The following is a 26,632-nucleotide window of genomic DNA, read 5'->3' as shown; positions in this document are numbered from 1 at the left end:
ATAAGTGAATACATTTATATATGAAGAATTAGTAAGACTCATTTGAAACCATCGATATGGTAAATTATGACATAAAAGAAGTGAGTGCTTACGGCATTTCATTAATACACAGGATAATATAATCCCTTGTGCCAAAATCCAAGGAAAACACATATTCAGAAGCCCCTGTCCAAACCAACCTTATAAGCACGCTGGCTACTAAGCTACCAACCAAAGGTGAAAAACACGAGACAACTAGCCCAACTAACAGCAGTAAATACAGCAGTATGCAGTAAGCAGAATATCATTGGGGTTATCAAGTGGGCACCCTCTTTCACAGATGTTTCGTTAAGTTAGGCCCACGACACCTCCTGAAGGCCTAACAATGAAACCAGCGTCCTGGAGTCACCCCTCTCTATGCTGCCACCACATTGCCACATTTAATGCATCTATACACTCTCTTTCCTGCATCATACCCCTAGCCCTACCCCTAACCCTGACCAAACAAACACGTTAGCACACGTTAGCACAGCTGGCTTACCTTAGCTCGCACCCCAGGAAGTATTTCTCCTTACCCACAGCCATTCACTTGCTTGCAACATTATTTATTATGTCTATATATAAACATGTCTATTTGACATGTATTTACTTAACATTATGAAAAAAGAACTGTCTCATAGGAGGAATTAGAATGACACATTTGATACATAATTATATTAATTTAAAATGTCTTGACATTTATATACTGACACTTTGACATTGATAACAAAAGAACCATCTTGTGTTGTGGATCCACAGGGAAGTACCTGCTGCCGTATGCCAACCCCCAGCAGCCCACCTCCGACCTCTCCAATCTGGTCCGGATCCGCTCCCAGACCCTGGGCAAGTCAGACCCCTCCCTGACCTCCACACTGGTCAGTACTGCAGATTACAGAAATAATCTTCATAGTGTTGTCAGTACTGCAGGGTTACATAAATAACCTTCATAGTGTTGTCAGTACTGCAGGATTACAGAAATAACCTTCATAGTGTTGTCAGTACTGCAGGATTACAGAAATAATCTTCACATAGTGTTGTCAGTACTGCAGGATTACAGAAATAACCTTCATAGTGTTGTCAGTACTGCAGGATTACAGAAATAACCTTCATAGTGTTGTCAGTACTGCAGGATTACAGAAATAACCTTCATAGTGTTGTCAGTACTGCAGGATTACAGAAACAATCACAGTGTTGTGTCAGAACTGCAGGATTACAGAAACAACCACAGTGTTGTGTCAGAACTGCAGGATTACAGAAACAACCACAGTGTTGTGTCAGAACTGCAGTATAGAAGTAACACTCGCATCGTTTTTTCTTTGTTGCAAGATACCCCCTATTTAGCACAGACATTGATTCATCAAAGTTGCTTGAGATATATCTTGGTATTGGTGTATTATTATTTATAATTGTATATGAACTGTGTGATTGGTTGAAAAACTTTTTTATAGAAGACACCACTAGGGATTTTTCATGGTGTCGTTTTGCGGAGGGCTGGTGAGTGTGTGTTTAACTGAAACTCAGGCCTCCTGTTATACGACTCCTCTGACCTGCTCTGACCCGAACTCTGAACTAGAGCAGGAGCTGGAGGAGGAGAGGAGGTGCAGCATGCAGGGGTTCGGCCCCAGAACTGCTCACATCAAAGCACTGCTGCCGTTTTCTCAGGCTCGGATATAGACTAGTGATTCTCAAAGTATTTGTTGGTAATATACCCTTCAGAAGATATTTGTAACCCTTTAACCTGCAAAAACCATTTTGGATGCTTTTTTGCATCACTTCTTGGGATAATTGGAATTCAGAATACATCTCTTAAAAAGCAAGACACTGATGTATTGTGCTGAGATGTCTTTGAAGATCAAGTCATGCCCCTGCTAGATAATTTCTCCCCCCAACAAAGCACAAAGTCAGGAAGGGGTCAGAGCTTGTGTATGAAAATCCCATTGAAACATTTATAAATATTCCACTTATTCTTCCTGAACATGTTTCCGAAATGTCCCTAGTCACGACTGCATCCATTATAGAAACCAGACTTAAGTCTGTATCAATATAGAATATATATTTTAATAAATTGTATCTCTCTACATATGAAGACCATTTATAGATAAATGTAAACAAAACCTATTTGTTTATTTATTTGTGGTAACTATCCACCAGATGGCGCTAAAGTATTTCAGTCTTAACGTGGAAATGGAAAATGATAACTGAAGCCAAGAATTGAATGATATGTAGGCGGAATGTTTCATAATACATCATTATATTATTAAACATTTATTTGAATATGGAATTGATGTTCCGCTTATGTTGTCATAATGGAACATTAAAGACGGGAAGTATATTTAATAACTTGTTTGAAACACATTAATATAGACGATTATGGCAACATTATACATGGTAATACCTAAATGTCAACGATGTGAAAAGATAATTTCCCCAAGTATGCACAAACATGTAAGCCGTGCATGGATCGCTTCACAGCCGAGAACGATCGTCTAGTGTGTATGTCTCTCCACATGCATGCTGTGCTCCCTTTTTAAAATAAAACCAATGTTACCACAGCACAGAGAAGTGCTCTGGTGCGATACTCTTATCCTTGGCATATTGAACACAGTTTCATGGAGTAAAAGACTGCGTCTTATTTAATAGGGTTGTTAAAGAGCCCTAGTGGTGTTCCACAATGGGCAGCCCGAGAGGCGGCGTCTATTAAAGCCTGGTGGCCGATGGGCCGTGGCTCTGGTGCCTGGAGGACTGCTGGCCCATGGATCTATCTCCCTGCGGGTCCGGCTGCTGCGTTGATTTAGGAGGCGACGGGTGATTAGTAAATGACCTCACCTACTGCTAAGCCTCATGTCTTCTGGTCTAAAGGGGCTACCCCCCCCCCCCCCAAGGTCATTACTAAAACCAACATCATAGAACTAATGATGATGATTCACTTATCACTTATCACATATACTCGCATGATTGAAACAGAGGCAGTTAAGAGAACAGTAACCAAGCCTTGAAAATACAATAAAACAAAGAATACAACTTTATGAAAATGTGAAGAATAAAAGATATCAAGTGGAAAAGTATTGTTAAATAAAATGCTTCAAAAACCTCATGATGCCATGAAGCCATAGAGTTGGCTGATAAAGGGCAGAATATTCCATCACAAAAGCTTGAACCCCTTTAGTGGAAAATGTACATCTTGGGAATCAAATCTCAAAGGGGACTTTTCATAAGGCTGCCATCGTCTAAATGAGCAGAAAACGGCTTTGAATATTTTTACTGCTCAAGAAGAAAACAACAAGAATCACATGCCTATTGTGATCACCAGCGTTGGCATTGAACATGGAAACATGTATTCACTGGTCGGGCTTGGGGATGAATTACGCTTTACTTTCATCCTCAAGCTGTGTTTTTTTTTCTCTGAAAACTTTTATTTTCTCAACCGCTTTAATTTTGGCCAAGGTTGCATGAAAACAGTTCAGAAATCACAATCTGCCTGCATACTGTTTTCGTGCTCCGTTCCTGGAAGTCATACTTTGGGGCAGAATACAGTTTTTATCATTATTGATTTTGTGTTTGCACAGGAGGGAGACACAAAACAAAGGTTTGAAGGGATTTCATTAAAATCTCTTATCTCGGGGGTGATGTCATTGTTGTGGCGCCCAGGGGCCCCCAGATGATCTGTAGATACCGACCGGGAAAAACAACAACAACTAAAACCTCACACCCTATGGAAGGAGCCTGATTTGCAGCCGATCAATGTGAACGGTCAATAAATAAAACACACACATCCGTGCTTTTTTCATCCACAATGACTCGGATCGGAACTCAACGCGTGTGTGTGTGTGTGTGTGTGTGTGTGTGTGTGTGTGTGTGTGTGTGTGTGTGTGTGTGTGTGTGTGTGTGTGTGTGTGTGTGTGTGTGTGTGTGTGTGTGTGTGTGTGTGTGTGTGTAAACATTGCAGTGATTTGCGGAGTAGTCGCTCCGCCATCGACGACTGTGCGATTGAGGACTGGCCCTGCTTCTCAATCTCTTGCCGTGTGCCCCTTTGGCCCAGCGGCCATACACTAATGACGTGACCACTGCTCAGGAGACCAGCCTGGACTTGAGTAGAATCACTGATCACACACACACACACACACACACACACACACACACACACACACACACACACACACACACGATCACGAGCGCATCCAGATGTTATCCACGAGGAGTGAAGTGGCGTCGAGGGCTGTATTGACACGTCTATGTGCAAAAGGAGGAATCGTTTGACCTTGGGAAGGACAAACACTTCTTTCAGACGCCGTCTCTGCCATTGGTGTGGGGGTGTTTTCTTTTTTTCTAAAGGGAAAATATTCTCTAATGATTTAAAGTATTTCTAATGGAACATTCTTTACTTTCCTCAAACCAGGGAAAATAACAGAGAGAGACTATGAGCACATAATAAATGTGCTTATAAGAACATTGAGATGTATTCAAATGTATTGCTTATGTAAAGACCCATGCAAGAACATGTGCAGCTTATTACCTGGTACAATGAAACCAGGAGAACAAACGGAAATGGGATTTCTGAATATTGTGCATTGATTCCTTGTCCTAGCATCCAATGTAAATACCCTGTGTGTGTGTGTGTGTGTGTGTGTGTGAGATATCTCGCATACTCAAATGCCCTTTGACAGGAGATCAATACTTGCTGCTCCTGGCATGATGTAGAGATAAGCCATAATCCGTATGTTGTGTCCTCCCTGTCTCCTAATTCCTCCTTTGAAAGCAGTGATGTCCTTTTCTGATAGCTCTGTTGAACACAACGTTGTCAGACCAGCGTGTGCCTTGTGTGTAGAGTAAGTCAGCCGCTCACTGTATGGTGGACAATGATGACCTTAACCGAGGAAACAAAGAACGTCTTGGACAAAGGTGTGATGGATGGCGTCACGTCATTCATTGTCTCCTTGGGTCGTATCCTCCTTTTTCGTTATCATTCCTTCCAGTTTGCAGTAATTCGATGAGATCTCGGTCCCCGCTATGCTGTAGAGATACTGACTGCAGAGCGACCCAGGGCTCTGAGTGGACCTTGTCTGGTTCCAGCCAGGTGAATCCCTGGCCACTTTCTACACATGTTCTGCCAGTAAGGGTCTGGTATCTGGGGGGTGCATTTCGACGTGAATATGGCTGGAGATTCAAGGGCTGAAACCAGGCAGCCATAGCCTCAAGGGACCCACCAGATATTAACGTTTTAATGACTATTTTAAGTTTAATGACTATTAGTCTGGACCTGGGCTGGGCAGCCATTGATTTCCATATATGGGCGAGGCCTTGACCAGCCAATCAGATTGACGCTGTTACTCTCTTCGCTCCTTCCTGACGATTCCAGTTGGAAGTAGTAAAGCAACATATTCTCCCCTGATAAAAGCCGGCCGTTCTGTGCGAATATGTGTTTGTCCTTCCACAGCGTCATTGAGTCTCAGATTAAACAGGTTGGATGGCCCCCGTCTATTTCTAGGCTATCCTCGGGCCCCGGCATCGCTTTGGAGATTCAGCAAACTGCAGCGCTCCTTGTCCATCAATAACTTAAACTCCCGCCCCCTAGCCTCGATTGGTCTGATAATTGTAACACGAAAGGGCTTTCAACGGCCTCGAGGCCAGAGCGATCTGCGGATGAACTGAAACGGAACGGTACACTCTTTAATCTGGAATCCATATCGCCGAATCCAGCCACTTGTGTTGAAAAGAAAAACACGTGTTTCTTTTCCTTAGAAGTCCGGCGACGCAGCTTGAAATCTATGAGCCCGGAGCCTTGCTGGTATGAAACCGCTGTCTGTCTGCATGCTTGTTCTCCCCCCAATGTGGGTGTAGGTGTCACACTGCAGCGAGGTCAGTGTATTCACACGCTTCTTCCACGAGTTTGCTGCACTTGTCTTCCTATTTAGATTCTCTGTTGTTATTGTTTCTTTTATATAGGCGGAATAGCAGAATCACCCAGAGGGTTGGGTTTGGTGCGTTCAACAGGATGCTTGAACAGCACAATGCCCCAGACCATCCTTGGGAACACAAACACAAGTTTAATCCTCGAGCTCTGCTGAGGTTCTGCTAAACGTATGCAGAATAAAAGCAGGCCTGATTAGCCAAGTAGGCCCACTCTCGTCTCAAGCAGGAATACACACACACACACACACACACACACACACACACACACACACACACACACACACACACACACACACACACACACACACACACACACACACACACACACACACACACACACACACACACACACACACACACACACACACACACAAACCACACACTCTCTAGCGTTCCTAAAGCTAGCGACCGGCTGTAGTGGTCACCTGTCTGACATTGCAGTGTCCCCCTCACCAGCCCATCTATTTCCCTGCTCCCCTGCTAGTGGGGTGGATGGCTGCTATGGTGGACCACAGCTTGGGTAACAGAAATCATTTGAGCTTGGCTGGAGATGAGGTTGAATAGAGGGAAAGGAGGAGGGACCACTTAATATTCACAGAGCATAACCTCCACCACTGAATGAAAATGAATGACGGAGAAGGGAAGAGGGTGGATGTGTGGGTGGGGGGGGAGATGGAGAAAGACCCACAAATGGAAAATGCCTGTGAAATAACGGGAGTGTGAAGTTGGTGGTGGCCCGTTGGAATGACTTGAAAGCTTTGCGATATGGAAGAGTAATGAGTCCAGTAATACACGGTTTTTGGGGGTAAAGTCAGTGATGAATAAAATTCATTAATAATAATCAGAATACTAATTTTAAAAAGTACAACTCATAGTTTTCTCGGGAATCATCGGTTATTACCGGTTGGGAATGCGCCATCGTGCAACAGTTCCTGAAACGAATCAGAGGACAACTGAGTCTAGGTCTAAACGGGTTACCGTAAACGCACTGCAGGACGTCAAACCGGTTCTGCCCGCCGATCCCATTTAGCACGGCGCCACTGTGTTGTTCCTACGACCCCAGAGGCCGATTCACACGCGCATTTATCCGCCCCGAGTTGACGTTTTGCTTACAACACACTTCAGAGCTTCACACGAGACACGCACTTGTGCCAGATGCCTGACCTCCTCTGTCACTCTCCGGTAGGGCGTGCGTGGCGGTCTCGAGTGGGTCTCTCACCCCCTGGCCTTCAGGTGGGCCCTGCGGTTTACAGCCATGAGAAGTGGCTGGCGGTCCTGTAAGGCCACTATTGAAGGCCCCTCCGGCTGCAGGATGCCGGCGGTCTCTGTATAGGTTCAGGCAGAACAATGCCCAGGCCAGGATATCCGCTTCAGTTCCACAGTCAGCCTCCCCCCCCCTGCTTACCAGTGGCTGCTCACCCTTCTGTTGCAGGCGTCGCTATTCTTTCTATTCTGTAGCGAGCACCCCCACCACCCACCCCCCCAACCCCCCCCAACCCCTCTCTCTTTCGAACTCGTTCTCCAGGTTGATCTCGCTCTCTCTCTCTCTCACTTTCTCTCTCTCTCCTCCCCATCTCCCTCTCACTCTCTTGCTCTCTCACTCTGCCTGGATTTCCCCCCCCCCTCTTCAATCTCCTCCCCATCTCTCTCACACTTTGCTCTCTCTCTCTCTCTACTTTACAGTCTCGCTCAGACTCTCTCTACCTCGTGTCTCAACTCTTTCCTCCCCATGTCCCTCATCTCCACTCTGTCATTCTCTCTCCCTCTCTCTATGCCACTCTCTCTGTCTCTCTCTCTCTGTCTCTCTCTCTCTCTCTCTCTCGGTCTCACACTCTCTCTGTTTTGGTCTCTCTCTCTCGCTCTGTCTCTTTCTCCCGGTCTCTCACACGCTCTCCTTCTCTCCCCCTCCCCTCTCCTCTGCTCTCCCTCCTGGGAAGTTGGTAAGAGGAGTGAAACAAGGAGACAAGGCGGCAACGAAAAAAAAAAAAAAAAGCATCAGCTGACTGCCGTCCTCCAATCACGGAAGTTCAGGGTGGAGGTGTTTTCAGCAGCAGCCGGCTGTGCTGCGATGTAGCCCGGAGAAGGGAGGCGCGTGCGACCGGGGAGACTGAAGGACTGTAGGCTGTGGGCAGCGCGGCGCGTGGGGGTGTAGCCAGACGCCGGTGAGGAGTCGCGCGGTCTCCCTCCCTCGCTCTCCGATGGACGAGTCGAGCATCCTGAGACGGAGAGGGCTACAGGTAGGGAGAGGGGAGGGGAGGAAAACCCCCCCCCCCGGAATGCGTCTTGTCTTCTCTCACATCACATCCCCGGAGCTGCAGAGCTTGTTCCGCTGTGTGGAGCAGAGCTTGAAAGTCATGCGGTAAAACAGTGGGTGCTTATTGCTGGGAAGCGGCGGAGTTTGCGGTGTGCTGGTGGGGGGGGGGGGGGGGGGCTGCAGTGTGTGTGTGTGTGTGTGTGTGTGTGTGTGTGTGTGTGTGTGTGTGTGGCACATGTGTAGCGTGCGGTCATACGCGATGGAGGAGTGAAGTTGGGAACCTCGACTGTGATGCAGAACGCGTGACTTTCAGTGAAATACAGTGAATGGAGGCTTGTGTATGACGGTATTTGCCTGGAGTAACTTTTGACGATTTTGGTGATTTACCTATCTTATAGGAATTCAATTTCTACTCAAAAAACGATTTTATCCTAAGCACTCTTCTTGTGTATATGTTTATTTATACATATTATTTGAGAGTACATTTCTGAAATGACGTGTGCAGGAACAGGTTAAGGTGTTAACCTTTGTCTGGTGTGAACCTTTGTCTCTGTCTGGGTCGTACAGTGGGAGTGATCCTAGCGGTTTGTGACATATTGTTAGGTGGAAGGATACTGTAGGTCAAATTACCAAGTGAGAGTGGAAAAAAACATTTTTGGCATCCGCTTTCCATTCATCAGTTTTAAATTTTAAGAGGGGGAAATTAATTGATTTAGATTGGCTTGTGCACATTGTTTTAGAAAATCATGTTTATTAAATTTGGATGTATATTGAAGACAATATGTTGGTTGGCAAACTGTTACATTGATCTAGTCGTTCACCAATCATATTGTTGAATTGCTATGACCCGGAGAAGGCAGACTTGATGGCTACCTTGCCAGTCTCTGTTGTGATGACATCCCATTAATCACATTCTTGTTAATAAAAGGTGATTCACCAGCCCCCAGTTATATGATGGGCTGAGAGACGGAGAAATGAACGCAGTGATGCTACTCTTCATTCTAGTGCTTCATCAAAAGTTAAAATACTGGCAAATATCATCTTTTTTTATCAGCCTCTAGGATTTGGGGAATTCAGCAAAACTAAGTTTGTATTTGTTCAGCTAAAATGAACAAATAAAATGTTGTACAAATGTATCATAGTAATTAATATATTTGATTATTTAGTTGTGTGTTTTTCAACCCCAACAACACCCCTAAGTTAAATGTCTTAAAAAAAAAAAGAATTGCGATTTCTGCAGAGTATACAAGACTGGCAACAGAACAGAGTCTGCCTTCTCTAAAAGTGGATTAAAGAAGCAGAGGGAAACCTCAGCGAGAACACTCAGCGAGAGCAAACAACTCCCCGAGACAATTATAAAATGATAACCCGTCAACAAAGTGTGTGTGTGTGTGTGGCGCATACGGCCACCCTGAGCCTTGCAGAGGCTTTGAACACTGTTTCCCTGCCTTAAAGTCTTTCAGGAGAGGTTTCAATAGAAAGCCTTTACATAACCATCGTCTCCATTGAGAAGGAAGAACCTAGCTAGCTTAGCGTGCGCGTTAGCCTCCTCTGGTGGAGGACAAGGGCTGCTTGTTTCACCTCAATAGCTTATGCTTTTGAATTTGTCTTCCTGCGCTTGACTTTCATGATTTGACTATGCCCATCCTTGTTTATCATAGCCTCGTCATGAACGCCTATTATGGAAATTTGAGTGTCCTGCTTCCAGACTGCTTTAGATCAGGTGCCTAATGCATACAGCATCTACATACATAACCATCACTGGAAAGAAAGCATTATAAAGAGAGCCGACTGAAGGAAGAGGGTTTGCATTGCACCTTGGAGAAGGTTATTTTGGCTGACACAGTCCATAAAGACTCCAAGATGCACAAACTGACATTCGGCAGTTTTAAACGGGCAGATCTTCCCCGACAAACGAATCAATGGAGAAGCTTTGCATAATGATACGGTAACTATTGCCCAAATCACAGACCAACAGTAAAGTGTTTTTGTTTTTTTGCTGATCTGGAGAGCAGCAGAACTAGACTTCAAGTGTTGTACAAAGGCGACAAAATGACAAAATAACACAGCTCTTGTGTGTAAACTGTGACCCCTGCAGATGTGCATTGTCTGCTTGCTCTTTCTTGTTGTCACCCAACAATGACTTTTTAATGACAATAGAACGATGGCACTGCAAATTGTTCCAATGGATCCCGTAGATCAAAGAGACACATTTAATTTGGCATGTCAAATAAAAAACCCTTGAGTCGAGCTGGAAGTGGGATGAAAATACAGTTGAAAGAAGGAATAAGAATAAGGGTGGGGGTCATTGTGATAATAACAGCATGAACTTGAGGTTGGCACGGAAATTGAGGTGTTTGAAGTTCACCAACTCGCCCAACTCTGTCATTTTCAAGCATGCTTTTGATGTTGAAATGTCAGGAAAACCAAATATGAACACTTTTCTATGACTGCATCTTCAGAACCTGATCGAAGTTTAACCTCCACTTAATTGCCTTCAGCGTTGTACAATTTCAGTTTTTAGTTTTTTTGACTTGAAGTGTGGATGTGGTTCCTCCAAGACCCAGGAATGAAGCAAGAACAGATCTATGTGGCAGAATAGCTGGGGATGAGGGACTTGTGGCAGAGGAACCATATGAAGGGATTACAGGAGAGGGCACTGTTCGCTACCAGATTGAGTGGCAGTCATTATCCACTTAATTCAGTTCAACTGACCTTATGTTTCATACACATTATGGATATTTCATTACTATTCACTAACTATGTCATCTTCACATATTTTATTTTAAACCAGCTATTATTTGACGTTGATAAATGGTGTTAAATGCACATAAAAAGAAGGTTGTAAAGCTAAATATGGATCAGTTATATTTACAAATATATATTAGTTTATCAGTTAATTCTGAAAATATATATCTACGTTATTTTAGTCTGGTGTTTCTCCAGTGTTTGTAGGCAGTTTCCCTGCCTGCGGTTCATTAGAAGGGATTCAGCCTTGATAATTAGCACTGCATAAACTGAAGGCAAGTCTCCCAAGGATACACACACACCGCCCTTGAGCCTGTTTATATTAAAGAAGAGTCCAAATATTAACATTTCTGCTGACAAAAAGAACGAATACAGACCATTCATCACATTTTAGCAACCCATTTTCAGACAAAGAACCGAGGGGCCACACCCAAAGCCGATCTGGTCCTAAATGTCTAACAGGTTGGCAGTTGATTCGGTTGTGGCTGTTCATTTCATGGTTTCTCTTGTTTCTGTTTTCATTCACAGAAAGAGCTGAGCCTTCCACGAAGAGGCAGTCTGTAAGTACCTCCGATTGTCGTACACCTGTTGGCTGCTTTTGTTTCTACACTCTTTCCAACGCTGTGGGTAAAGCTGTCATTCGGCCAAGGCTGTCCCTCCCACACACGGGCTGGGAGAGGGCCATGAATTGTGGGGTAATCCCGGTCGACCGCAATGCAATTTCCGTTCTCTTGCGTCCTATCAGCTGTACACGCCAGTAAACAGTCCCTGGAGACGAAAGAATAACAACTGGACAATAAGAATAACAAATATTTTTTTGGGGTGAAGAAGTTGACTCTGCATATCCGAAATGTGAAACGGAAACGGATCTCCCTCCCTCCGGAGCCTGATCGGAAGTCCTGCCCCCTGCCCCCCCACCTATGTCTCATCAACGGTGCTCGTCTTAAGCCCCCGTTCTGGACGTGAGTGGAGAGCACCTGGGAACGGGGTCACGCCCACACCGCAGACCCTGACCCGCCGGCCGGTTGTTGACACCTCAAGCAGAGTGCTCGATGCGTAACCCAATCACTGAAGTCCAGGGCTAACCGTGTTAACGAGGCCTTCCTGCGCCCCTTTTCAAGGAAACCTTCCGGGCGTCCTGCTCTGAAAGCCTGACGCACCAACCATCAAACACACTTAAGTGTGTCATCATACCATCATTAAGAAGTCATCATACCGGATCCTGTTGTCACTCTTCAAGAACATTTACTACGTGGAAATAAATAACCAATGCTTCTCTTAAGATGACATTAAACAGAGTGACTCAAGAAGACATTAGCACGAAAGTGTGTCAGGTTTTGAAGATGTTTTACAAGGCATTCACGGAACGAGGCAGTGGGTCAGCGTTTGATGCTCGCCCCAGTTTATACCTGCAGGCTAATGACATTAGCAAGGTGTTCACGGCAGCAAATCTCATTAAAGACCTTTTCACAGAGGCGACAGCGTTGGACAAGCACAGCTCACAACTCAAAAGTATGGGTCTGCTCCTCCGTACCAGGGTACATGTTGGTACACCAAACTAGTGTCAGATAGTCACGGCTAGTGTCCACTAGCCGTGTCCGTGTGCACCAGAATGCATCATGGGATTTGTTGCCATGTTGACAGATTATAGAGTTATAGTACTGTAAAATCCTAAATCAACATACATCGTAACTTATGCTAATATAAACTTTGTTTTGCCAAGTCTCGCATGAGAAACAATGTGGCAGTTTCAAACACAACAATGTCTTCCATTAATGATGAATAATTTCATGATTAATGACTGAACAATGACCAAGACGCGTAATTCAAGTCAGGAAGTATGGGTCAGACTAACACTTCCTGACTGGAAGTAGGAAGTAGGAAGGGTTAAGTATGGGGGTAGTATTAAAAGTATAAGGAAGGACATCCTACAAAACTAGTACTGTTATCACCATTGTTCTTACTTTGCCAAGTTGCGCCTCATCGGTCGTACTCGCCAATAACAAAAAGTAGCGAGCGGCAGCCTGCTGTCAGCCCTGTGTGACGGAGAACGGGTGGTGTCGAGAGCCAGGGCCGCCCTCCGCCACTTGGCACCTAGTCACCGAGGGGCCTCTTGGCTGACCTGCTCCATATCCCCTGTTCTCTATTCTACCAACGCTCTCTCTCTCTCTGTCTCTCACTCCTCTGTCTCTGTATGTCTGTCTCTCTCTCTCTGTCTATCGCTCTCCTCTCTCTCTGTCTGTCTCAGTCTCTCTCTATCAGTCTCTCCTCTCTGTGTCTGTCTCAATCTCTTTCTCTCTCTCTCTGTCTCTCTCTCTATCAGTCTCTCTCTCTGTATCATTCTCTGTCTATCTCTGTCTTTATCTGTTTTAAGCACCCTCTGTCTCTCTAACACTCACTCTCGCTGTCTCTCTCTCTCTCTCTCTCTCTCTCTCTCTCTCTCTCTCTCTCTCTCTCTCTCTCTCTCTCTCTCTCTCTCTCTCTCTCTCTCTCTCTCTCTCTCTCTCTCTCTCTCTCTCTCTCTCTCTCTGTGTGTGTCTCAGTCTCTCTCTCCTCTCTGTCCCTCTGTCTGTCTGAGTCTCTCTCTCTCTCTCTCTCTCTCTCTGTATCATTCTGTCTATCTCTGTCCTTATCTGTTTTTAGCACTCTCTGTCTCTCTCACGCTCACTCTCTCTGTTTCTCTGTCTCTCACTGTGTCTCTCACGCTCACTCTCTCTGTCTCTCTGTCTCTCACTGTGTGTCTCTCAGTTGCTCCTCTTTGCCCCAGTTCCACTGCCAACCATCTCGGCGTTTCCTGGTACAGCGATGAGGTGCTGTTATAGTCTATAAGTGTCCCCTGCTATCTTGTCAACTTGTACATGGCTGAGCAGTGAACAGGTGCCAGGAGTGAGGCAGTGGGCTGATGACCTGTTTCAATTGCATTTGGAATGATTCAGCTAATTTCTGATTGATTGATTGATTGATTGATTGATTGATTACATTTATTTCAGACATATCAATAAAAATCAAACATATCAAAAATACAAACAAAAATGAAAAGCATGAAAAATCAATGAACAAAAACGATGTTAAAATTATTTCATAAATAATATAATTTTTTTTTTTTAAAAAGCATTACATATATGCAATTGATATGCCTGAAAAGGAGTAGGAACAAGTATCAAACGTATCTAATCCTACCCCTTTTCCTCAGCTCAATAATTAATATTTATTAAACTTCCTGTTTGTTCCTTAAGATGCTTTGATGCATCATCTGTATTCACTCAAGTATTCAACACTTTTGTAATCTGATCTTAATTCGGCAGTGAGTTCAGATGAGATGGACCATTGATAGTTTGTGTGTGGTCAGTAGTTTGTCAGAGCAGCGGTCTGAGCGACGCGGTGTTGTCATTGAGTCGGGGTGTCCGGTGTGGGGGCGGGCCGTGCTGCATGGGGGGGGGGGGGGGTGGGGAGGTGTGGCCCCGGGCTCCGTGAACGACGTCACGAAGCCCTCCGGCTCTGCGTGGCAACGCCCTCTTTTTAACTGCACCAAAACACACACTGTACACACACCCCTTTTTGGTGTCCGCTCCAGTTTGATCCAGTTAAAATACAAAAAACAGCAGACACCGTCGGTGTTCAAACTCAGTGGAGTCACGCAAAGATCTGCATTGCTCCGCTGAGACGTGGCTATTGATTGGAGGAAGACACACACGCGGAGGAATCAGCCGTGTGTGTGTGTGTGTGTGTGTGTGTGTGTGTGTGTGTGTGTGTGTGTGTGTGTGTGTGTGTGTGTGTGTGTGTGTGTGTGTGTGTGTGTGTGTGTGTGTGTGTGTGTGTGTGTGTGTGTGATTGACAGGTGCTGTGGCGCATTATGATTGTAGTTTTTCTTTTTTCTTTTTTTTTTTACCCTTTGCGATGACATCATCTCCGTAGTAACAGCGGCATCACTGAGCTCACGCTAGCGACCCGTCAAGGTGACAGTGGCGGGGATGACAGGGTGAGATGAAGGATCCAATGCATTAATTCTACCGCGCCACACTCCCTCCGGTAGCCAATCAGCAGCCTGGAGACGGGGGGGGGGGGGGGGGGGGGGGGGGTTGGGGATGAATGACACATGCAGCATGTGTTTATAAAGCAGACAGGGGGGCACGTGTTGGGGAATGAGGGGGGGGAGCACTGTCTGTGTGTCTCTCTCTCTCTGTCTGTCTGTGTGTCTCTCTCTCTCTCTCTGTCTGTCTGTCTGTCTGTCTGTCTGTCTGCCAGTCTCTGTCCGTGTCTCTCTGTCTGTCTGTGTCTGTCCAGCTGTCTCTCTCCGTCTCTCTGTCTGTCTGTGTCTCTCTTTCGCACTCTGCGGGCCACAGGCAATCTCATCTGACAGCCCCAAGGTGGTACACTCAAAGGACCAAAACAAGAGCCCCTCCCCACCTTGCTATTCCTCCCCCCCCCCCCCTTATCCTCTCCTCCCATTTCTTTCTGGTGGTGGGGGGTGGGGGAGACACAGAGAGAGAGAGAGAGGGAGACCGCGCACAAGAGAGAGAGAGAGAGAGAGAAGCGTGCATGCCTCAGTGCTCAGTGGTGGCTGGGCTGGGCTCTTTGTCAGCGGCGGGTAGACTGAGACGTATAGCATGTCTGCGGCGGGGGAAACCAACAGCGCAGTGAAGCCATGAAAGCCCAGCGTGAGAGGCTGAGGATCCCAGGGCTGACACTGGAGTGAGTATTGGGTGTTTGGGTGTCTCTCTCTCTCTCTCTCTCTCTCTCTCTTAATGGGAAGCAGGTGGTGTTGAACAGTGAATCCTCTGCGGTAGCATCTCTCCCCTCTCTCTCTCTCTCTCTGTCTCTCTCCCTCTCTCTCTATCTCTCTCTCCCTCTCTCCCTCTGCTGTTTTCATTTCCCCCCTGCTTCAGTCAGCTCAGCGCAGCAGCGTTAGCATTAGCCGTAGCATCCCTTTCTAGCGAAGGGAAGTCTTGATGTTTTTAGGAATCCTTTGTACCCTGCTTCCCGAGACTGGGATGACAGTGTCCATTATGCATGATCGCATGCGTTTGTGTGTGTGTGTGTGTATGTTTACATTAAATGAATCCTAGATATAGATAAAAGAGGGAGCGGAGATGATTATCTGCTTATATGGAAATGCATGCAGCAGAAGCATGACTGACGTGTTTGTTTTGGTAGCGGCTGACAGCGGGCACGCACATGAAACGTGTTCCACAGCGCATTAAAGCCTCCTCTGCCGTGGAATACCCTGTGCCCGGGTCCGGTGGCACATGAACGGTGACGCAGGCCTCTGTTTAGAACAAGTTTTTAGTTTATTTAGCCTGTTTTTTTTTTCAGAAATAAACAAGTATCAGTCCGCAGCCCGTGGATGGAGAAGCCTCTTGTGTGTATGTTGATTACAATATGGGGTAACCGTGACGACTGAAATGTATTCTAATGAATTCATTTGTGTTCGATCATGGAGATTTTTTGTTATGGTTCACGTTTTCATTTCGTGTTTGAATAATTTAAATTTGTCAGAGCAGACGCGGCTTAAGCAAATGGAAACCAAATCCATTGAAAGTTGTTGACGCTTTCACGCACGGAGAATTTAAATTGACAACAAAAAAAGCATAGCGATCCTTCAAATACTTTGAGAATCGTACTTTCAATTTGAAGTGGGCCGTGTGTACGGACAACCTTTCAGCGATTCATCAGTCGATATATTGATTGATGAATCATTAGAAAGTCTTTCAGCTGAACCTGTGCACGACGCAACCCTGCTGTAGTAGACAGAAACGGCCCTGATCCTACCCAGCCTTCTGCACGCGGCGGTCGGGCGTACGGTTTGGTGTACGCCGTATCTAAAGGGATGGCTATTTACCGGCACTTTACCGTTTAACTTCCAGCCTGACTCCCCGGAGCTTGAGCCCCACCCCCACTAGCCCCTGCAGCCCGTGCAGTCCCCTCCACGCCTTCCACTTCTGGAGGTAAGCCACGACAAGCCCTCCGGTGGGGGGGGGGGGGGGGGGGGGTCGTTGTCGTTGTTGTTGTTGTTGTTGTTCAAAGTGTTGTCGTCCACCTGCTCTGTCCTGTGTCTGTGTGGAGTGCTCCTGGGCTGTGGGAGAGGAACGGACTTGGCAGACAGCGGGTTTGTTTTGCTCCATGTGTTGGTCTATAATTTGTCTGTGCAGGGAAAAAAATGAAGTCAACCACTTCGGTGGAACCCGTCCAATTTTTTTGCTTTCGTTGCTCGATCTGTGATCGTCCCCAAATTGGTCGTAGGCATTGAAATTGAGTTTGGAGGAAAGAGGACACACTGAGGCTTATATAATCCTCTGCCCCCCCAACACACACGCACATGCACGCACGCACGCACGCACGCATGCACGCACACACCACCCAACCCCCATCTGTGATTTGGGCTTACGCTCCTCTTTCATGTGTTAAGTAGGATTTCAAACACATCAAAGTGGCCAATGCTCTCCAAATCTGTTTGAATACGGAGGGGATAAAATGGACTTGATTTGATTAAAAGTCCATCAGAAATAAATGGTCTAACGTCGGCGCCTCGTTATCTGCCGTGTCTTAACGAGGCCTGATGTATAATTGGGCGGACGCGGTTCTTAATTTCAATGGCTTTCGCCGTCGCTACATGATGCGCGATGCGGTGGGAGCTCTTGTGAAAGAGCTGGATGACTGTATCCGCCGGCTACTGGGGAGTGGGATGTTCCTGCTAATTCCCCCCCATGGGTGAATCACGTTGTGTCACAGAGTCACGTTGTCCTGTCTGGCTCTACTGTTACTGCATGGCGTGAAGAACAGGGCCCTGGTGAGGGGGTCCATGATACGGGGCGAGCCATCATAACAGGATTATGTGCTTTGGATCAGTGTCACCAAATGGAATATATTTATTTATCTTTAGTAGCTATGATCTATCCTCCTGTCCTCTCCTCTCCTCCTATCCTCCTGCAATACATGATTTCTAATAATTGGTCTTATGATGACCTGATCTGATATTGAAATAATTAAACAAGAGACATTTTTTCAAGTACAATTTCCGATTGAGGCTTTTGGTCAGTCTCTGGTACAACCAAGACTTATTTCCATGGTGGGAGATTTCTTTCATCACATTCTTTTTCATTTTCTTTAAGCATTAAGTGGGCAATTAAAGCGATTCTCCTGAATTTGGAGACTATTAGTCACTAGTCACCATTGGACTCTGTACATTGTGCCCTGGCCGTGGTCTAAGCAGATTTAACTGCACCATTCAGTGTTGGTTCATTCCTGGTTCCTGTTGTTCTGTGCCCTTGCAGTGTTTGTTTCACTTACTTTCTTTGTAGCATATGGAGCTATTTTGCATTGCTCTTAAGTCCTTGGTGCTTGTTTTGCAGTTTTCCCTTGCTGTAAACACACACCTTCTCCAGCCAAATGGCTACTTGGTGACCTTGAACTTGTGTGTGTGTGTGTGTGTGTGTGTGTGTGTGTGTGTGTGTGTGTGTGTGTGTGTGTGTGTGTGTGTGTGTGTGTGTGTGTGTGTGTGTGTGTGTGTGTGTGTGTGTCTGGGGAGGGAATCGTATTAGAATGATGTCTGCGACACCTCCAGGTCAATTACTTGATGCTGTACCCGTCTGTCCAACCCCAGGTGTGTTCCAGCCTATCTGAGATATTACACTAGTTTTCATTTTGCAATGCATCTGCGTCATGACTTCTAAGAAGCAGACAATGTGAGGATGATGATGCAGCTATGGGGCTATCGTTGCGGACCGCAGAGCAAAAGGTCCCTTCAGTATTTTTAGAAGCAAAGCGGTACAGTACTCTTCAACATTTGGCAATCTGTGAGAATGACTTTAGTTTCCAGTTGTTTGGACAGTGTACTTGGCCATGATGGATCACTTGGGAAGAAGCACAGGGTTCCTTATCTCAAGCCTCACAGTACTTTATCTTGATGGAATAAAAGCGACACTAGAAAAATGGATCTGCCTAAAAGAAAATAGTGTTTTTGTGGGAACATATGCACTTTATGCAAGAGCCGCCTTCTTTGCCGGAGAAGATGTTTTGGAGGATTTATTTTAAAATATGTAGTGGTAAATGACTGCATGACTGAATTAATGCCTTCAGATTGAATACGTGGGCGCAGTTTATTTTATTATTCATACCTTCTTATTAGATGATTTGTGAGTGCATCTGTGGTTAAAGGTTTGTATCCTTATTATGTACAAAAAAAGTAAAATACTAATTGGCCACTCCAGTTTGATCATTAACAGATGAGGAAATATCGCAACTCCAACTTGATTTGGTACACACCAAGTATCCTATGTCTAATGCTAGTATATCAAGTAACTATACATATTATATATAGGCTGGATGGATGGATAGGTTTCACACAAAAATGTATTTTATAGGCTTCATAGGAATAGTCCTGATGCAAAGCCGTCCAGTCACGTCTTCTCTCTGGATCAAGCCATATTCAATATCATCTAATTGGTTTGATGAATATTTTCATCTATACCTTGTTAAGACCTGGAATACATTAACAAGTGTGAGTGCATGGATGGAGTCCACATTTGGCTGGCTACATTAAATCAGTCTTCTATAACTAATGCCTAGTCTCCTATAATTGTCCACTCATCCTCGTACAGTGTTCTGTCACTGTGTGGTGAAGGTTTCGTCTCACCAGATCGCAATCTTCAATTTGCATACATTTGTGTACTGGACCCAGATTGGTTCCATAGATGCGATGTCACAGATTGTGCCCGAAAGGCGGCCAACCTAGATTTCACTGAAAACAACCAAAGAGGTTCCCTCTGCTGGTGAACATATGAAGAATAAGATTATGATCTGGCCAAAAGTGGAGCAGTAATAATTGATACAGTCAAGGTCATGCTTTTGTCACTTATTAATTCATCCCTTTTGAGGTGGAAAGGTCTTAAAATAAGCAACGCCGTGACCAGTTCAGAGTCTATATTATTTAGAGTCCTCTTGGCCGGTGCAGAGAGATGGGTCCGATGGAGAGCGCTCGGTGGACGTCCTGATATGGTAGCGGGCCGCGTGCTTTGACAGGCTAGTTAATTATGTTTTACAGTCTTGGCTGAGATGGTAGCGGAGCATGATGGTGTCGGGGTTGTTTTGCTGGTGTGCTGTTTCAGGGGGTCTGGTCCTGCTGCATCAGGAGCAGCTGGTTAGCTTTTCGCAATTGTTTCAATCAGTCCTATTCTAGGGTTAAAATTGTAACATTGCACCAATTGGCTGAAACTTTGACACAACGTTGAGGATCATATGTAGTGATCCTAAATCCTGAATGCGAGCTATTGATTTCTTCATGTATTTGGAGCGTGTGAGGTGTTGGTACAAACTGCACAAAATGTATTCCGAAAAATTCAGTTTGAAGAGTTGGTTGCTGAGACAGTCTGCAACAGTCTGTCTAGAGTTGTTTATTTCACCGTACACGTATGACTCTTATCTTTTCCCTGATGGTGTGGACTGGCTGTGGCTCCCAGCCCCAACATCGCCCTTGTAAAAACTTTTCTTATCTAGTTACGGCCCGTCCTGTTTTATCGTCACAGTGCTCCTCTGGCTCCCCGGACACCATCTTAAACCACAATGAACCTGCCTTCTCTTCTTCGTCTGTTTGGAGTATTCACACGATTGATGGGCCGCTGTGCCACCATTGTGAGGTTTCCACTATTGTCACCGTTCCACTGGGGGAGTATAGTGTCTCGTTAGGCTCATCAGTCGAGGTTTGTTGGGCTTTCAATACGTTGTTTGGTGTGAATTGTACACACACAGACACACACACACACACACACACACACACACACACACGTCTAAGCTGTTACATTGGTTTATTTTGCAATACATCTGCGATTCCGTGTCATAACTTATTCTCACACACACACGTCCAAGCTATTACTCTTGTTTTATTTTGCAATACATCTGTGATTCTGTGTCATAGCTTATTCACACTCACACACTCACTCACTCACTCACTCATCTCTGGACATGCTCATGGAAAAGCCCATTTCAAATATCAGAGCTGCTTAATACGCCAGACCTAAGCGGTGTCGGCAGGGGTGCCAGACTGTGGGAGCGCTGCGTCTGCTGATGATGCAGCAGCATTCTGACTCACCGTCCCCCCCTCTGCCCGGGATGTGAAATGGAAGATGCCTGTTACATGATACGGCGCATGTGGGGCAGCGGCGAGTGAGCCGCGATGTCAAAAGAGTTTGGGACTCCAGTCCCACGGCGCGGGGCGGCCCGGGGATGAGAACACAACATGAGCAGGGAGAGGAGGGGGTCCTATCCTGAGCAACACCGGAGACGGCTCGCTCCCGCCGGCCGCGCGCTCCTCTGAGACCCCTCCTCTCCCTCGGATTTACTTTTTCCTCCCTCGGCAGCGAGGAGAGACGGGAGAGCAGAGGACGGAGCGCCCTCTTCCCTGCTGGTTTTCCTTTCTTTTGAATGGGTCCATGCCGCGTCTGGCCGCAGACCCCCCAGCGCGGACCCCGTCCCGTCCCGCCGAGAGGCGTTGCCCTCCTCCCCCCCGCCGTCTCTGGCGGGACGTCCCCCGCCGCGGTCACGTCCTGACCGGCCACCCCCGGACCGGCCCCGCGGCGGACCGCCCCTCACCCCCAGGTCCGTCGGGACCTCTCGGGAGTCCGACGAGTCTGTCGACGGGCGACGGTCGCCGTGACGACGCGGACCAGGCGATGTCCGACCCCGGTCTGTGGACGCTGCTGTCCAACTTCAACATGCCCCACTTCTTCAGCGGCGCGCGGCTGCGGCGCTCCAAAAGGTAAACCCGGAGGAGGTGGACCCCCCCCCCCCCCCCTGCCCCCCCAGGGGGGAGCTGGTCTCCGGTCCGCCCCTCTGCTGGGACGGCCGGGTCGCAGTGGCCGGGTCGTACCGCGCGCAGACGGTTCAGATCTGTGTGTTTAAGGCAGAAGGAGGAACCGTTGTGTCTATCTGTTTTCTACAAGATGAACCATAAGTCCGGAGCAGTGACGGGTGTTTATATCAGACGATACGCGATGGTCCGTGTGTCACGGGGGACCGTGTTCCAGAAGTGATAAGTGTTATTGGATTGGAGGGTAGTGTTGCTGAAGGGGTTTATTAAATACTTCCATGATCAGTGGATTCTGTTTACAGTGCCGCTCGCTGCACATTATTTTAATCCATGGCCTGACCTATTTTTTAGTACAAAAGAGCTTAGCATACATTGAGTCTTTTTAGGACAATATGTACCCGTAGTGGATCTGTTTGGTCACCCACAGTTATGAATTGATTCATTTTCTTAAGATATTGAAACGATGGCAATGAAGGACGAATTGTTAAAAGAAAGCTGCTTTCAGGTGAAGCACTTTTATAGATAATAAATGTAATGCAATAATTGTACATATAACGGGTCTCAGTTAAATATAAGAAATTAACATTTCAATATTTTCTTTTGAAACCTAATGAGCGAGAGTGAGTGTAGAATACATTTAAAGGAAGAAGGGAAACTTAATGGGGCGTGTGACCATTTTCATAACACGCTTAGTAATGCCATGTCATTTCTCGTCATGTGACCTTAAACCTCTCAAAGCGATACTCTGGAAGGTTAAGCAATGATGAAGAAATGCTCACCACGCTTTCCCACACGGAGGACACAAGAAAGGTTGATGAATTCAGAACAGAATCAATGCAAAGCCCTTTCACTTTAGCTTTCACACTTTCATTGAACACAACCCTCTTCTAAATATTCAGTCTCTAAATAGTGGGAAAATAATTATTGAATCGATTCCAATTTTGTTTGGCTAAATAATGCCAGAATGCCAGAACACGACAGTCCGTAATCACCTGTGCTATTGTGTGAGTTTGACGACCGGTTTAAAGCAGTCCTTTTCTAATAGATTATTTTAAGCAGGAGTCTCACATGTCGGCAGTACAACATGGCCTACTTTCCTCTTGCCTTATCATCTCCGCCAGCGGCGCCTTCATCGGCCTTAAGCTGTGTGAGAGGATCCCTCCCCTCGCTTCAGCACCTACACTGAGCTGCTGTCTGCTCCAGATTCTTCCGTGGTCATTGTTCAGTAATTCATAGTGAAACGGCCTGTCATCATGGGGAGACATCGGTGTGTTTGAAAGTGCCACAGCGTTTCTCATGTGAGATTTGCCCAAACATCGTTTTTTGTTAGCCTAGGTGGCTGTATTTATGCGTTGGTTTGTGATTTTCAATACCACAGCCATTGACTCCTCTCAATATGGCAGAGTGCCGACAACACAAAATCCAATGATGCTTTCAACAATGCGTACAAGCCCCCTATGGCATCATACGCTATCATAAGCTGTTGATTGGTCAGTGTACCAACACTGTCGGTTGCTACACGCCACCTAGCGGGCTTTTATTGGGTTCCTGTAGACCATGGACACCGGGTGAGATGACGACAATACAGAGCAGGGGGTGTAACTCACCTTGCAAGAGATCTCTGTGTGAGTGTGTGGGGTTGTGGGGTGTGGGGTGATGGGTGGTTCATCCTGTGCACAATGTACAACAGGTGTGCAGTCTCACCCAGCCCCAGTGCCCATCAGTCTCACTCGGGGCCAGGTGAGGCTGCTTAAAGCAGCCATCATCCACACACACTCCACAGTTGGCTTCTGGAGTGGTGCATCATCCAGGATTTGTATCTGTTGTGTTCATCCTTCTATGGCTGTTCCAAAAGCCTCTGCACGGTGTCTTCTCTAAGGAATGTGGTTCCTTAGGAAGTGGCCTTGAAGCACTGTGGAGTGAAAGGTGTTTATGTATTGAAGACAAGGCCACAGTGTTTTGAATCCATAAGAATGCTGCATGGATTTTGTTGTTTGTTGGCGATGCGCCGCTATATTGAGAGGTCTCAAGAGAGTTGTAGTCTTAATCCAACATTAATATACCATAAGCTAGGCAAATGAAAGCATTGTTTTGCCAAGTCTTGCATGACAAATGCTGTGGGAGTTTAAATAACAACTGTCTCCCCTTATCGACAAATACCTTCAAGATGAATAAACAATTACCAAAAACAACATTAAAACCAACATAATAATTGACATTTTAATGCTCCTATGCTTCCACACTTTGTGTGTGTGTGTGTGTGTGTGTGTGTGTCGGGGGGGTCTGGATGTAATCCAGTGAGGAGGTATAAATAGAGTATATTAAATCTGATCCTGTTTGACTGGGCACCTGTGTACCATGGTGTTATTTGCTGGCTGCTTTTCAAGGTGGATGTTTTGTGAAATCTAAGTGCCTGTGGTATGAGATTAGCTCTGTTGCTACGTGGCGTCGATGTTAAACCGATCAACTGAGGTGCATAAGGCTCTTGGTATTTTTGTCTTTTGGACAGGGGTTGGACTTCTGAGTTTGGTGTTTAGCAATGCACAGTACATTTATGTTATTTATTTAGTCCTTAACAAAAACCATGGCAACGCAAAAAAAAGAGTCAAATATCCTCCAGAATCAATCTTGAAAACGTTCTGCTCTCTGCTCCTCTTCTCTGTATCATGAGGCAGTGAGGCGTCACAAGTCACTGAAGGTATATTAAGTCGACCTTGTCGCAAAATCAGCCTGATCACCTCTAATGAATAGTCAATGGAGCTGTGTGTACATCAGGTGGGGGCATCGGGCCCTGGGTGCTCGTCATGTCTGAGGTAATCCTGGAAATTTCATTAACATTCACTTTACATTAAGGATGCATTCAGTAGCTATTAAATAACACTAGTTAATGCTTAATATAATAATGCATTAACTAACGGTTATTTAACAGTGAACTGAGGGTCTAGTAATAATTGACTAATGTACAAGCCCTATATGGTGTTCATGTTAACTAGGGTACTGGTGGTTATGTAATGTATTCATTTTTTTATTATTTGATTACCCTATCCATAACCCCCATTCTTTTTTCTTTTTTTTTCATTTGCTTTTTATTGAGTTTTCTTTTATAGAACATAAACAAAGGTGGTATATATGGACATCAAATAAAATACATAAAAAGTTAACATTAGGGAGAGGATCTAGTTCTAATCCAAGGCACAAGTCAGAAAGTCAATTTTTACGCTTACACACACTATATACACATAAGTCCACTCTTGTACATACTTATTGCTGTATATTGTATATTTACCTGAACCATACATACATATCACCCACAGATTTGTATCTTACATGTAACCATAAAACAACCCTGCTCTTTAACAGAAACATTTGATTGAACTGAGGGATACATTGTACATTAGTGCTATATAAAGTCAGACCGTAAAGTTGACACATAAGAAAGCCATTTTGACCAATTTTCCTCGAAAATATCTGCGTGAGTTTTCAATTTAAATGTGATCCTTTCCATTGTAAATATAGTATAGACCAAATCAATCCACTCTTTAATGGTTGGTGTGTCTTTCTTAAGCCATTTCCTGGTGATAGCCTTTTTGCATGCCACCAACAAAACCCTCAACAGGTATTCATCACACTTTGCTAAACAAAGCTCTTCATAACCCTCATTCTAATGCTATGTAAAAATGTGATTCAAGGTTCATTAATGTACCAAGCTTATATTAAAGTGTTACCATGTTTTTTGTCATTTTTTGGCATCTGTCATTTTTGAAGTATGAATTGCTGGGATGGATATGTGTGCATACTGGTCTTAAAGCAATGTATTAGAGAATCTGAGCACGGTTGACCTGAACATAGGCTCTCTCTATCTCTCTACCTCTACCTCTCTCTCTACTGTGATACCATGCATCTTCCCACCATAATAAGGGCCATAATAAGGGCTTAAGTCTGAAGCACTATTTAAGTCCGAAGCACTTTTCCTGTGGCATATCTCTAGCAAACAACCATTGTGCTATATTTCAGAGGCTGACATCCAACAAGTTAAACTAAACAAGATTAACCACAAAAAATATCCTCCGTCGTTCTGGTGATTCATGATTGAGGTTTGACCCTGAAGTTGACCTATTACTGCACACACACCTTGCTGCTGCTCTCTACCACCTTGGATCTAGAGCAGACCTGGGAAATCTCGCTTAAGGTCAAACGCAAATAACAAAGTGGGGCGCACGCCATTTTTGAGAGGTCACCTAATTAAAAAAAAAAGACGAGAACTGTGAGTGTGCTCAACGTCTCGTGCTGTACTCTGATTCTGAAACGGCGTTTTCACATCGCGGCGGGGCTGGTGACTGTCACACCGGTTTACACTTGGTTTTTATCATCACACCCGCTGGGTGTTTCTCCATTGCCAAATCCAGCGTGACACACACATACTGTTTCTCTTAATGGTTCACCGAAGAACAAAAGGAACCAAACACCCATTGGTGTGTGTGTTACAATGAACCGGAAAATAATGGAATGGAGCCATCCGGTATGAAGACCTCTAGGGACTCGAACCCCTCCTATAAGGGTATGGAGCCATCCAGTATGAAGACCTCTAGGGACTCAAACCCCTCCTATAACGGTATGGAGCCGTTCAGTAGGGAGACATCTAGGGACTCAAACCCCTCCTATAAGGGTATGGAGCCGTTCAGTATGAAGACCTCTAGGGACTCAAACCCCTCCTATAACGGTATAGAGCCGTTCAGTATGAAGACCTCTAGGGACTCAAACCCCTCCTATAACGGTATGGAGCCGTTCAGTATGAAGACCTCTAGGGACTCGTACCGCTCCTTTAAGAGGGGAACAGGCCGAGAGTGAGATCTTGTACTAGGTTGAATATCGGATCTCTTGTTTTGTTTTGCATCCAAACC

The 26,632-nt window shown here is 45.5% G+C and overlaps 1 protein-coding gene across 5 annotated transcripts in view; it reads left to right on the top strand.

Annotated features, from left to right (window-relative positions):
* Window positions 1-26,632, top strand: part of mast4 (microtubule associated serine/threonine kinase family member 4) — a 66,308-nt gene that overhangs the window by 15,194 nt on the left and 24,482 nt on the right. For 3 of the 5 annotated variants that reach the window (XM_084486744.1, XM_084486746.1, XM_084486743.1), the window contains exons 3-5: window positions 778-893; window positions 11,459-11,490; window positions 16,795-16,875. In XM_084486744.1, coding sequence (XP_084342870.1) covers window positions 778-893; window positions 11,459-11,490; window positions 16,795-16,875 — 229 coding nt within the window. Of the gene's footprint in view, window positions 1-777; window positions 894-8,041; window positions 8,166-11,458; window positions 11,491-16,794; window positions 16,876-26,632 lie in introns of those variants that run through there. The other 2 variants (XM_084486745.1, XM_084486747.1) reach the window with 2 other exon arrangements.

The sequence above is a fragment of the Micromesistius poutassou genome, assembly GCF_964030765.1.
Source record: "Micromesistius poutassou genome assembly, chromosome: 22".
In the NCBI taxonomy this organism is placed as follows: Eukaryota; Metazoa; Chordata; class Actinopteri; order Gadiformes; family Gadidae; genus Micromesistius; species Micromesistius poutassou.
This window is presented reverse-complemented; position numbering and strand designations above follow the sequence as displayed.